A 14,007-nucleotide genomic window follows, 5' to 3' on the forward strand; every position below is an offset into this window, starting at 1 on the left:
CAAAACTTGAAGTACGTTCTGGTGGTCATATGTGCGTTCAGCGAGTGGGTGGAAGCGTATCCATTGAAAGACTGCACCGCCATGAGCACAGCGAAAGTAATGCTGAAGGAGTATTTCTCTCACTTTGGTTTGCCCCGTGTCATATGGTCGGACAATGGTCCGCATTTTGTAGCTGCAGTAATACTGCAGATTTGCGCAGGTTTAAAGATTGATAAGCGATTCCATTGTTCGAGACATCCGATGTCGGACGGTCTTATTGAGCACCACAACGGAATTTTGAAGTCCAAGATTAGCAAGATCTGTGCAGGTAGCAAGCTAAGTTGGGTAGATGCATTGCCAATAGCGTTACTGTGTATGCGAACATCTGTACAAGTGAAAACTAGGCTCTCCCCGTACGAAATAATAATGGGGAGACCTGCGAATGTTTGGTGTGCACCTCAGCCGAAAAGGCTTAGCCAAGTGGAATATCCTGTACTCAGCATTTATTGTGGGCTGTTAATGCAAAAACTGCGTTTGATTCATCAGCAGGTGCGGGAGGCGCTGCCTATCAGATACACTGGCCCAGGACATGCATTGGAGCCAGGAAACTGGGTGCTAGTGAGAAATTTTGAAAGGAAAACATCGTTAGCACCCAGGTGGCGTGGGCCCTACCAGATCCTCCTGACTACACAGATGGCAATAAGAGTGGATGGACGTAAGGCGTGGATACATGCCACGCAGGCCAAGAAAGTTCCACCACCACTTGACACTTTGACTGATGGGGAAAACGACCAAAAAGAGACAGCGGTTCCAGAAACGAAAAATACAATTGCCAGTTCCTTGCCACAGAACCTGCATGATCCTGAAACAAAGCCTGATGAGATTGCCATAAAAGACGAAGGGCAAACAGATCCCCAAAGTTGTCCAGCAGATTTTGCATCACTGCTGACCGACATCAAGCCCATACCTCTGTGGCGCCCACCATCTTCTGTTGCGCCACAGCCTGCATCGTTGCCTGGGCACCCATCATCATCTGCCATTGCGCCCCATGCTGACTCCAAGCTTGAAACCGGAAGTGCACCTGCACTATTTGTCGACCACACGATTCCGGGAGCAAATCGGTATAACCTGCGGAGCAGAAAAAAGGAGTGATCACATCTTCATCTTTTTGTGATTTTATTGCCTCTGTTTCCTATTCTCGGATGAAGTAGGAACCGGAGGCCTAGAGGAGAGTGGCGTGAGAGTTGTGCGAGCCAGACAGGTCAACAAACGCAACTCCTCGGTGCTAAATCCATGTGTCCGGAACCCGAGCGGACAAGCGGGCCACACATGGTACAAAGGCAGCTGCTCTGAAATTCTAGAGCAATGTGCGCATGCACGGAGATTTTGCCAAGCGACTAAGCAATCCAGGCTGATAGGAACTTGCATGGAAAGACTATAGACATTTATTGAACTCTCTAACATTCCAAGAAGCGCATCGATGGGAGATATTCACGACGAGCAGGGCAGAAGAAGGACTAGAGAAGATGCCGGAACCAGCAAATGTCCCCTCCTGCACCAATGCTGATAATGAGTTAAATGCAGTACATAGAAAGGTGAAAAAAGGACATAGTCGGAAGAATTGTATGCTGGGTCTAACAATAATAATGTGTACAATGAGTATACTAGCCCCAATATTGACTGTATCAGTATTATGGTACCTGGACAAAATGCACCCTTTAGAGGTACTCTTGCCTATTGTGAACATTTCCACGACGAAAAGCCCAGTTCATGTGATTTCCTATACCTTGTCCCCAATGGAAGAAAGACATAGAGAAGGGTATGGGAACAACACATTGCTATTGATTATGAACATGACACATTCAATACTAAGAAAAAACAACTATTGGGTTTGTGCCCACTTGCCCCAGCATGGGGGTAAAGGAATAGGATGGTATGTACAGCCCCTGCCATTGACTTCTGCATGCTATGACTCAATGAGTGCCTTATATGATGGGAAATGGAACGAAAGTGAAACTGGTCAACTAGACAAAACAAACATGAATGAATTTGAGGAAGTGATTATGAAACCGGTGGGTTGCTCCATATTCCATAAAACACGATTAATTACAACAGCAATAATGCCACAGGATAGATTGTCCGTGCCCTATAAATCATCCGTGATTACGTTTCATATGAACCCAGAAGGGAACAAGGATGCAGAGCCCCCTTCCTATACAGTGAATTATAATCCACGCTCTGTCCCTTTTTGTTTACAGAAAAAGGGCTCTTTTCAGGTGGGGGCATTCACTAGATGCAAAAATATAGCATTCCTCGATAAAGTGTGTACTTTATATGTGGAGAAAAGCATGTCCTTGGTTACCTAGAAACTGTGGAGGCACTTGTTATTTAGGCTGTTTCCTGGGGTGTTTCTTTTAGAAACAACAGACATAACCAAATTGACCAGGTCACGACCCTGCCGGAATATTGAAGACGGTTGATTGTAGGAGATATAGCAAAATCATTTATACCATTTTGGGGCCAAGCAATAAACTCTTATAATAGAAGACGACTGCCCAGAATATTAGAAGAAACAATAAATGAAACAACCGACATATTGTATAACATGACTCTTGAGGAAAAAGGAAATAGATTGATGTCACTACAAAATAGGATGGCCCTTGATATAATCTTAGTTGATCGCAGCGGTGTTTGCAAAATTGTGGGATCAGCGTGTTGCGTATTTCTATGTGACTCCTCCCCCACGATTTTCAAAGCGATAAGAAAATTGCATGTTTTAAGCTCTGATCTTCACCCCCCTGAAGGAGGTTGGGAATTGAACACAAGATCCTGGTTCTGGGAAGTGTTGCGGTCCTGGGGATGGAAGCTATTTGCAATCTTAATAGCAATTCTAGGAATATTCATGACATGTTGTTGTTGCATACATTGTCTCCCCATAGTATGCACTGAAATTAGTGAGGAATGTGTACAAATGGTAGAATGAAAAAACATTACTAAATCAAACACTCACAATAATAATGAATCCAAAACCATGGCGATCGACATTGATTATAATAAGGATGAGACAACGAGTGTATATGAGTCGGAATTCGAAATTCAGAATCTAATCTAAACACTTGGTCGAAAGAAGATGCAATGTATGGATGAGGCGTTTGGCATATGGCCAAGAGGAGGGTTTGTCAGTCTAGAAAAAACTGGACACCCCTCAGACGGAAGGTAATACATACAACCAACCGCCTCATTTAAAGTGTTACGAATATATGCTCATTAGTCATTACATAGCTATTAGCTCAACTAGAGTGCGGCCATTTTAAGGTGACCAGAATCGCCATTTTGTTTTCTCTCTGCTCTCTCTAACATTGCCACTTTGCCTCATGTAAAACTGCTTTGCTGTAGATATTATTTCGCTTCAATGGTCCAAGGTTACTAAAAACATGTTGAAACATTACGCTGGAGAGCCAGACAGAAATCCCCGGTTCCCTCCCTCACATATCCTTGAAGGCAGGGAGCAAGGCATTTTAATCAGTACTCGGATGCCAGCGAGTCTCCTAAAAAGAATAGCAATGTACAAAACTATATTAAAAGGTTTGAATTATGTTCTTCTTTATGGCCCCCCCTCTCTGTGAGCACTGAGGCCCCAGAGAGAAGCTAACCTCTAGAGCGTGAATTGAAACCAGGAGATAGTGAGGCCTGGAATGTGCCAGTCCCCTACACACAGCCTGCCCATGAAAACAGAAGCGCTGTGTTCTCTTAAATAAAGAATGGTGTCTGTACATTCGAGATTGCAAGCTGTTACTAAATAAGGTGGTCTAGGTGTCATATTCGTCACGATGGTCAATCATCGCCTCCAATTCAAAGGGAATGAATTAGGGGCGGCATTGAATGTGTCATTACTAATTGTAAAATGCTCATTTTGTATATATGTAACTGATGTACAACTTTCGCTCTCTTGCGTCCCCCAAGGTCTGTTAGACACACGTCGCGGGGCGTGGGACCATTTGGCCAACTGGGACTATTTGTTTTGCAATAAACCCTAGATTTTGGGAATACAACCTCGTGTCTGGCGTATCAGTTCGTGTATGGTGATTGTGCCTTGTTTCCACATCCGAGGGTCCCTAAGGGGCCCCTTCAGTGCCATATGTCCCTGGCCCCATGTTGGATTGGTGTCGTTTCAGAAAATGCTTTTTTGACAAGTTTATTTTCCTTTTCTGCTGGTTGGAAGTAAAGAAGATAATACTTGCCTCAGTGTCTCAGAGCCTTCCGAATTTATGGGAATTCAGGACGAACAAAGAAGCCCTAGCACTTAAGGTTTAATCAAATCTAACACCCACTCACAAGTTGGGTTGCAGGGTTGGGGGTATTCGCAACACCTGTGTGAACTCGGAGGACTGCCACGAACCCCCCCTCCCCCAGACCAGAATACAATGGTGTAAAACATGATGGGGAAAACGAGCTCACAATAAAATAAAATGTTAGTAAATGTGCTTCAATCAGAATTAGAAAAACAAAATGCTCCCAGGAATCTCGGACCACATTAAACTGAATCGCCTAGACCTATTTACGAAAAATAACAATTATTTGATGAGTGTCCCCTGTTATCTTTGACACAGACACATTATCGGCATTGGCAGTCGGAGAGACTGCAATAGAGGACAGCAACGTTTTTTTGTATCGGGAAGTTAGGAATTTCCCCTTCCTCCCTGTGTTCATCGGCGGGGGTGTCTTGCCCCAGGAGTTATGAGGAAGTCTAGCCACGCCCGAATAGTGGGCCTCCGGGTTGTTTCTGGCCGTTTTCCGTGTTTGACTTGCTTGCCGCCGTTTGGTTCCCGTAGCCTGGACACAGTCCGAGGATCCCGGAGCCTTGACAGGCATGGCGGACGGCGGAAGCAGGTTTGTTTACATGAAGGACCCACACTCCCTCCCCCTTCCCTCCAGCGCTACGTACTGTACTCGGCCGTGTCCCACCAAATCTGCCCGTAGAAAAATCCTGACGCCCCCCTCCACACCCAGAAGATTAATCTCGCTTTCGTTTTCTGGGCGCTTCTACTGTGCTCTCCTGCTACGTCTATCTTTTGCTCGAAATCTTCCCCTTTAATTGTGCCATTATTTTGCTACTACGTTTCCTGCTTCTCTCTGCCCCCTCCCTATGATCTCTCTTCTCACATTCATGCGACCATCCTTGCATTCTTCAGCACCCCATATCGCAGTTTTCCAGTCATTTCGCATCAGGGTCCCTATTGCATTGTTCATTCAAATTTATTTAGAACCCCGCTTGCAACCTGACGTTCGTTTTGCTCCATACTGCCCCCTACTCCATCTTCCACCTCGTTTCATTCTCACCCACAATCCCCTGCATGCACTCTACTCAGACAGACTCCATCGCTAGCCCCCCCCCGTCTCTCCCTCCTATGCAGTTTGCAGCTCTTCAGACTCTCCCGATTCTTGCTTTCCGAGGCTACCACCCTGTACCCTCGCCTTTAACCATGCCACCATTTTATCTTCCTCTCTATGGAAATTCAAGGTGGTGGGTACATGGGCACACATATATTGCCAACAGGCCACATTCGTTTGACAGAGGATAACTTTACCAAGCCCTAAATGTCTACAGTAGTCAGCGTTGGTGTACTCTAGCAGGGAGCAAAATTACTTGTTATTGGATTGCTGCGATATTGGCGCAGTATCTAGATGTTCCCAGTGCTCTCCCCTTTTCTCTAACCACTACTCTAACAGGGGTCTGCCCCGCCAAGTAACCGAATTACCCACACAGCGCCTATCTAACATGAATAAGGCGCGGACACTGCGAGCTGCTGATATACTTGTCTTTATTCTCGGTACTCCAAAACGGACTCCTCCTCTTTCCCTTTACCCCATTTGCCCTGTCATGTGACCACCTCCGTGGCTTCACTACTTCAAACCCCCCCCCCCCTTTTTTTACATACCCAGTTCATACTTAGTCCATCACTCTTCAATGAGTCCCTGAGGTCGGTTTCTCGCCTTCTGAGGGTGGCCTGAATGCTCCACTCGTGTTTTGTCTGGGCTGTTCACTTCAACCATGCTCCATGCTTCATTTGCAGATTCTTCTCCATCCCCTTTGTATGAGTCATCGGATTCTTCATCATCTGTATTTTCTCCTCCCCTCTTGGTACTCTCCTGGTGATCTTTTTGAAATGCAACACATTTTGGTTTATGTGTTGCTGTTCATCTTCTGCTTTTATTAGGGACCCTTTTGCATTCATGGCGATCAAGGGGTCGCTTTTGAAAGCAGACGTATGCTTGTGGGTCTGGGGCTGTCACACAACCACTGTGTTTCTGATTTGTATGGTTGATTTGTGAGCATGAGTTGCGAGCATGTCTTTTGGCATATGCATAGGTTTTAATTTTGTCCTTGGCTTGTCCATCATGTTCTCTCATGGATCGATCTTCAGCATGTGCTTCTTGCGGGAGTGATAGATGGGGCAACCAGGTCCTGATGTTTCAACCAAACATCAGAGGGGTGTTTACCCTTCCTGTTGTGTGTAGTGTTTCGATGGTCTCTGAGAGGTTGATAAAGTAAATTCTCAACCAGTTCTCCAGTCAGATGGGTAATCCTGATGTTGCTCATAAATCGTTCTACTGTCCGGTTTTCCTGGTTCCACAAAGGTGTTATTTTCCTGTGTTTTAATTCCATATATTCAGTGAAAGTTCTGAAAAGTTGACTGGTGAAAGGGGGACCATTGTCCGATTTGTCCACTTTTGGAATGCTATATGTTGCGAACATTCTGCAAGAGCAGGGATGGTATGGTATGCTGCTCTAGAACTTACAAGTAATATTCGGGAATCTTGAATATTCGTCCATGGCAGAAAGCACGTATTCTTCCCATTGAATAGGTCCAAAGAAGTAAATGGCTATTTCATCCCATGCTTTTTTGGGCAGTTCTGTCAACTGAAGTGCTTCTGGATTGCTGTGCGGCTTAAGGATTGTGCACGTGGGACAATCCTTGAGGAGTTGTTCCACCTGATCATCCAGGGGAGGGAACTATGTTTTCTGCCGTAGGAGCCGTTTGGTGGACACTATGCCCCTATGTCCTTCATGAGCCAGCTCTACTATCCGCTGCCACAGAGTTAGCGGGATTACTATTTTTGTCGCTTTTTAGAAGCATTCCTTCCTCAAATGTTGATAGTTCGTCCTTGAGGACCAGAAGGCTTCTGGCATCTTTCCTTACCTCTGGGCTGGCACACTCCCCCCATCTGCTTAGCATGTTTAGATTACCCTGTTTCCAGGCATTCTATCAAAAGTTGGAACGTCTGGTCATTCTCTGTTTCTTTAACTATTTGTAGAGTGTTGACCACTTTCGGAGTCGCTGATTTCAAAAAGTAATGGATGTATTGGTCGGCCCCACAGATGTGGTGGAGACTGGGTGTTGCAATAAGAAATCTTCCGGCTCCGGCTTCTCTCCCTTCCACGGACGATGTATGATGTTAAAACAATGGACCTGCAGCCTCAACCCCCTTCTGGCAATCCTCAGTGGCATTCTTGCTTGTGGATTTCCATAGAGGAATAGCAGGGCTTGGGGATCTGGTATTATGGTAAACGGTTTCCCATATGGGAATAGATGAAAGAGTTTGCAGGCCCATACTACTGCTAGCCCTTCTTTCTCTGTCTGGGAGTAGGCCTGTTATTTCTTGGAGAGACTTTGCCTGGCATAGGAGACAATGTCTTGTTTATGAGGTGAGTCAGGATCTATTTGAACCAGAATGGTGCTGAGTCCTATCAGGCTGGCATCCACTGTCAGTTCTGTGTTCCTTGTGGTGTCAAAATATGCTATATTTTCGGCTGACGAGATGCGTTGTCGTATGCTTTCAAATGTCCCTTCACACGATTCTGACCATTGAAAAGGGACATGCTTTTTTGTAAGTGCTGTTTGGGGGTTCACTCACAGAGGCGAAATCTTGGATGTAATGCGTGCAATAACTCACCATCCCAAAGAAGTAGTGCAAATCTGATACATTGGTTGGTGGGGGCCTGCTGCTGATGGGCGGCAATTCTTATGGGTCAGGTGTCATGCCCTCTGCAGAGAAGTGTCTGAAGAACCGCAGCGTGCCCTTTCGAAATTCGGTCTTCTTTTTGTTGAGCGTGAGGTGGGCGGCCTCCACCGCCATGCATGCTTTGCCAAGGTGTTGTCATGCTGGTCTTTGTCTTTCCCAAACACTAAGATGTTGTCACTATACTTGAGACAATTTGGTATATGTTTTATGACATTGTACCTATCGGCTTGAAAAATCTCAGCTGCTGAGGATACTGCAGAGCTGAGTCGCTTTTATCTATAAGAGCCCTAAATGTGTCATGAAAGTTGTGATATATCTTGATTCTTCACACAGTTCTAGCTGGTCGTATCCTTAATTCAGGTCTAATTTGGAGAATGCTAGTGCTCCATTGAGAAGAGAAGATGAATCATGTCCATTATGCGGGCAGCTTGATGTCTTTCTCTCAATATTGCCTCATTTCGTCTGTGCCTTTGGACGCATAGTCTGATGGAGTCTGATCCCTTTTGGGAACTGGTACTATGGGTGAAACCTATGGTGTAGGTCCTACTGCTGGGTCGATGATGTTGTTTTCAAGCAGTTTATGCAATTCTTCTTCCACTTGTCGTTGAATGTTTACAGGTATCCCTCTGTAGTGCTGTGTGTGAAAAACCTGAAGGTGTTTCACGACTCAGTTCCGGGCATCCCTTATTCAGATGGCCAGGGAAAGGCCATCGCTATTGGATCCGACCCTGGGGATGGACTAGCGTGGGAGGCTCACCAGGGTAGGGGGTACTCGGGGAGTGGGGAGGAGACAACGGAAGGTGAGACATGGTATATCCCATTTCATGACAGTTATTTACCTGATATTCCCTCTACCTTTATGGGGTACTACAACTCTCATAATTCCCCTCCTTTCTTTATCAGCCCAACTACTGAGACGAGGAAGAGAAAGATTAGGAAGATTACCACTAGTAACATGTACTGGCCTTGTCCCACTAATAAGGTCAGGCCAGGACAGGCACTCGGTCACAATCACGCACACCTGAAACTCATGGACCGTTTTCCAAACTAAAAAAAGCTGGAGCACAGAAAGACACAGAGAGCGAGACAGGGGCCAAGAAGGAGGGCAAGCTGGATGGCGAGAGGGAGGAGCAGCTGAGGGAGAGCTGCTGAGGACCAGGCCAGGGAGAACGGGGCACTAACAGGCTGCGAGTCGAGGCAGAAGAACGCGTGGCAAGGGAGCTGTGTCTCTGAGAAGCCGGGAGAGATTGCAGAATGGAGCTCAGGAGCCGGCTAAGCCCTTGCCTCCATGCACCAGCAAGCTGCTATTTCCGTCCCCGCACCTACCCGGGGGTTTCTGAGGGGCAGGTGGGCAAGACCCTGACCTCAACGAACGGAAAAACGAAGGACGTGCGAAAGCAATCACAGCCAGTGAGTTCAAAGAAAGGGAGAACCCTTTTTGTGATACGTTTGATTCTGAAAGCTACAGTATTGCACGCAAGGTTGAGTGTTGAAGGATAAAAGACATTGAATGTATTTAGACAGCGAGAGAGCCGACAAGACACAAAGTAACGCAGTGGTGCTGTGTGAGGAGGCACGTTGTTAACGCTTCTTGAAAGATAACAGAACTGTGAATAATGAAAGCAAAATACGTGGAAAGCCATTGAAGGAAAGGTCACAAGGGAAGAGAGTGTGCAGAGATCCCGAATGGCTAACGTGGAGTGAACTGTTCGTGAAACGAGGAACAGAGGGGCCATGGGCCTGAATAAACTATAGCTTGTGTGAAATAAGGAACAGAGTAACCGATGGCCCGTTCTGCAAAACCAGGTGCAAGAGGCACCGAAATAAACATTACCAGAAGTAATAGACATTTTAACCATCGGACAACTTACTAATTCCTTGCTTCCCTCTTTGCAAAGATCAGTGTTACAATTGAACAAACCCACTCTTACTATGGCCATTTAAACAGCTCAAAATTTTTCTGAGGCTAACCATCATTTTCACTGCCTACATAAAACAGAAGACAAGAGAGATCATAAGGGTCCCTCTTGTTCAAATAATTTCTCACATGAAAGAGGAGGGAATCCTTTTAAAAACAAGAATTGGTTTTATAAAGAGAAAGAGAAATCCGAAAAACGAATAGAGGTGAAAGGTGGCGAAGAAGGCAAAAGAGATGAAATCAGGACCTTTATAACCCAAGCTTTAACTTGTTTTCCATGTAAAGAACCGGGGCATATAGCAAAGAACTGCCGAAAAATAAGAAAGAACCCATCGAAACAGGATGCCTCATGGGAGTTGAATGGGAAGAACCAGAAGAGGAAATTGAAACCTTAAGCGCTTGTTTTTGTGATTCACCTACAGAATTTACTCACAAACTGTCCATTGTTAATGGTAGGTCACTGCAAGCTTTAGTAGACTCAGGAAGTAAACAAACTGCTATTCGGGCAGACCATGTTCCCCTAGAAGACCTTGAAAACCGAAAATAAGTAAGAATTACATATGTTCACGGGACAAAGAATTATATCCCAAAATACCCATATCTATTAACATCAAAGTAATACAATCTAGTATACCCTCAGCAGTTATAAGAAGGTCTTCCTGAGGAAGTTATTATTGGAAGAAACTTCCCCAGTTTTTCCACCTTGATACAAAACATTTCCTCACAATCTCCTTATTTTTCCCCATTGGACAACCCTTCACGCCCACCTCTAAGATCGGCCAAAGATTCCCACGACTAACAAGGGAATATCTAAGATCCTCGAGAGATTTATCGGGTATTCTCAATCATGTCCCGTTATCTTTAGAGACACCCACAAATTTGAGACTATCAAATCATCAAACTCTCCCTTAGTCTTTAAAGACGACTATCAGTCATCACCTGTTTCAGCTATAAAACACCTACCCTTCTCCATAGGGAACGATGGTGTACAACCCCAAATGGAAAAAGTAAAAGCAATCCTTGAGATGCCAGCACCTAAAACCAAAAAAGATCTTAATGCCTTCTGGAAATTAATAGGATACTATCGTAACATTGTTCTAAAAAAACTTCTAGACAGACCGATAAAATTTAAAATGCAGAACCCGAAAAACTTCAGTGGAAAGAAGAGGATAAAGTCTGCTACAACAACTTAAAGCAAACCCTATGCCGAGATCCCATTTTAAAAGGGGAAGACTTTTCCAAAGATTTAATTCTCCAAACAGTTGTTCCCTTGACTTGAATAGGCGCCATCTTATTACAAAGTCATGACGGCTGTTGGGAAGTAAATTACCCCAGCACAGCCCCCTAGGCACTTTAGGGTGAGATGAATACCATGAAGGAACCTGTGATGTGCCAGGGGGGCGTGCTTAGAGACATATTATGCGAATTGTAGATGTTTAGACGTAGTGCGCGCATATAACAGGCTCCATTTTGTAGCTATGGCAGAAACATAGGGCCTGCATGGCAGTGCTGTAGACACATGCCTCATACCTGATTAAGAACCCTGAGTAGGCCCAAGCGCTGATGACAGAGAGAGGCTGGCACTGTTAAGTTCCACAGAAACCCTCCTTTGTTCTAAATCTGTTGCCAATGAGTTTATCCCGAGAAATAATGTATCCTGCAAGGCCTTGAGACGGTGCTAGGGGATCGCTGCACGTGTTATCACAACCAGGCCAGAGCAAACCTCTGACGCGCCCACCCAGCCAACTACAAGCTATAGCCCCTATAACTGTCTGAGGCCAAGAGCCCTAAATTGTAAGATACCAGCTGACCCCAGGCCACCAACCATAAACCATACAACAATAAAAGATCTAAAATAATGGTGTCCCTATCTGTACTTTACAATGGCATGATTTGTAATGCAATGTGCGGGGAGGGATACATTCTAGTTCAAAAGCGAGGGTGGAAGCCTTGGACGCCAGACAACGCAACTGGGATTAGTCAAATGTGTGCGGGTCACAGTGACCTCGAGCCTCCCCCTGTACCAATTCATGATCATGCCAGGTGCACTGTGTAGTAATAGAGTAGCATTGTTAGAATAACACATTTAATTGTCTCTTCAACCTTGGTTCCCTGGAGACGATGAGCCCAGCTGACACCACGTGATGGAAGATGGACGGACGGGCGGGACTGGGGCCAATGGCCTCGCATCCCCTATGGAGTAGGCTGACGATGCATAGGGTCGCAGCAACCAGCCGCACAGGTTTTTACTGCATACCGCTGATGCTGTGCCCCTTTTTAAGCTCTTGCTTGCACCTTTTTTTTGCTCAGAACATTTTTTTTTGTATAATTAAAAGTTGTTATACTTGCAAGAATCTCTTGGCCTATTCTCCCTAGTGGGTTGAATTTTTTCTGGTGTGAGCGTTTAGGGGCGTGCCTTCAATTGGTGACCCCGACATGATCCCAGCGCCTCTCCGTACCTGCAAAGGTATCCAGGCAGCTTCTCCGAAGGAGCCACACCCACCTACAGCGACCAGCCTCAAAAACGCATATTCCCCGGCTCTGGGGACAGTCCAGGCTGGTGTTGTTGGAACCCTGCGATGGAGGAGTTCTGGTGAACACACACACTTGAGTATAGCCTTGCAAGTGATAACAAGTAGGGGACAGATGTATGGGAGAGTGTGAAGAGTGTGAATGCGCCGAGAGTGAAATTGTTGGTGTGTTCTGGGAGGGGTTTGTTTTATTTTTTGGTATTGTTAATTTTTTAAGGAGAATATTAAGGAAAGGAACATGGAATGGTAGGGAGCCTCCCCGAGAGAGGGGAGAAGGTGGTACCAAAAACATTGTATAACAAAGGAAAAAAGGAAATGAATAGGAGCCCCGTATAATTATACGGCTCAGGAATAGTAGTTCTTGTTTTATTTGTGGTTTTATTGTGTAGGGTGAAGGCCCGAGGAGGGACACTGTGTATTAGTTGTATGTTTTGAGCGTGTGAGCAGCAGTATGGGAAGAGAAAGGGGGGGTAGAGTAACAGTATTTTCTTATTTAAAAATGTTTTTTATGGGAGGGAGATGATGAAAAATGGACTGTTTTTCTTGATGAGCGGTAACGGTGTGTGCAGCGCGTTAGCATAGGTGTAAAGACAGCCAGGGCGCGACCATCCCTACCATGGGAGGAGAAACCCGTAGAGAGTATATGTGTAAGGCCCTACCACTGTGCAGAGACGGACTTGAGAAGTACCGTAAACAGTGGGGAACGGAAACAAGAGGAGGGGGGATGCCCTGTTCGTGGCCAGAGCAGGGCTCCCATCATAAGGGCTTGCTAGAACATACGTCCATATTCCTAGCAGCTAAATATAAGGGGAAATCATTACAAAAAAGGAGAGAAATACTAGATCTTTGGAAAATGTTTGAAGACATGGAAGAGTGTAAGGGAGAGGACGGGCAGGATGGCAGCAAGGGCGATTGCCCAGGAAGAGAGCCGGGGCAGCGATGGAGTGCAGAGGGCTATACCCACTGACAGTCTGCCCCGCTGTGGGCAATACTAACCCAACATATGTATCCACAGCAGCAACAGCCCCACCACCCACTCCGAACGTCCCAGCACATGCCGATGTCAACTAGAGGGATTTAGAGGTGCCATTGGTTTCAGCAAGAGCAGAATTGAATAGACTGTGAACAGTGCAAAAGTAAGTGAAGGCCGACAGAAAGGCAGAATCGGCACCAGATGGGTGGCAGGCAGGAGATTTCCTATTCAGGATAGATAATACAACCATAAAAAAATGTGCATGTAGCAAAGGAGGGCAAAGGAAGGGACAGACAGCCTAGGATATGGCAATGCTGACGTGTGGAGTACATTCGATGAGTCTGAGGGTGTCGAGGATGATGAGGCAGAACAAGCGTCTCAATGGACTCAACGGATAGAAAGCTTATGGGATGGGAGTTTAAGTAGCAGATTTGTCCGGATGGTGGTAGCAAGGAACAATGGAAGTGGGAAGAAGGGAGAGGGGAACAAGGTATGAATGCAAAAGCCTCTCATAGATAAAGGGGCCGGCAGGCCTCATTATGTGCCATGGGCGCAGATGGACAAAAACTATTTCATAAAAG

The 14,007-nt window shown here is 45.7% G+C and overlaps 1 protein-coding gene across 1 annotated transcript in view; it reads left to right on the plus strand.

Annotated features, from left to right (window-relative positions):
* Nucleotides 1–4,628: 4,628 nt before the first annotated feature.
* LOC138472144 (uncharacterized) overlaps nucleotides 4,629–14,007 on the plus strand; it is a 502,005-nt gene continuing 492,626 nt past the window's right edge. The window contains exon 1 of the mRNA XM_069610159.1: nucleotides 4,629–4,869. Coding sequence (XP_069466260.1) covers nucleotides 4,850–4,869 — 20 coding nt within the window. The 5' untranslated portion in view covers nucleotides 4,629–4,849. The remainder of the gene's footprint in view (nucleotides 4,870–14,007) is intronic.

This window comes from Ambystoma mexicanum, chromosome 8 (genome assembly GCF_040938575.1).
Source record: "Ambystoma mexicanum isolate Mex_15411 chromosome 8, UKY_AmexF1_1, whole genome shotgun sequence".
Lineage (NCBI taxonomy): Eukaryota > Metazoa > Chordata > Amphibia > Caudata > Ambystomatidae > Ambystoma > Ambystoma mexicanum.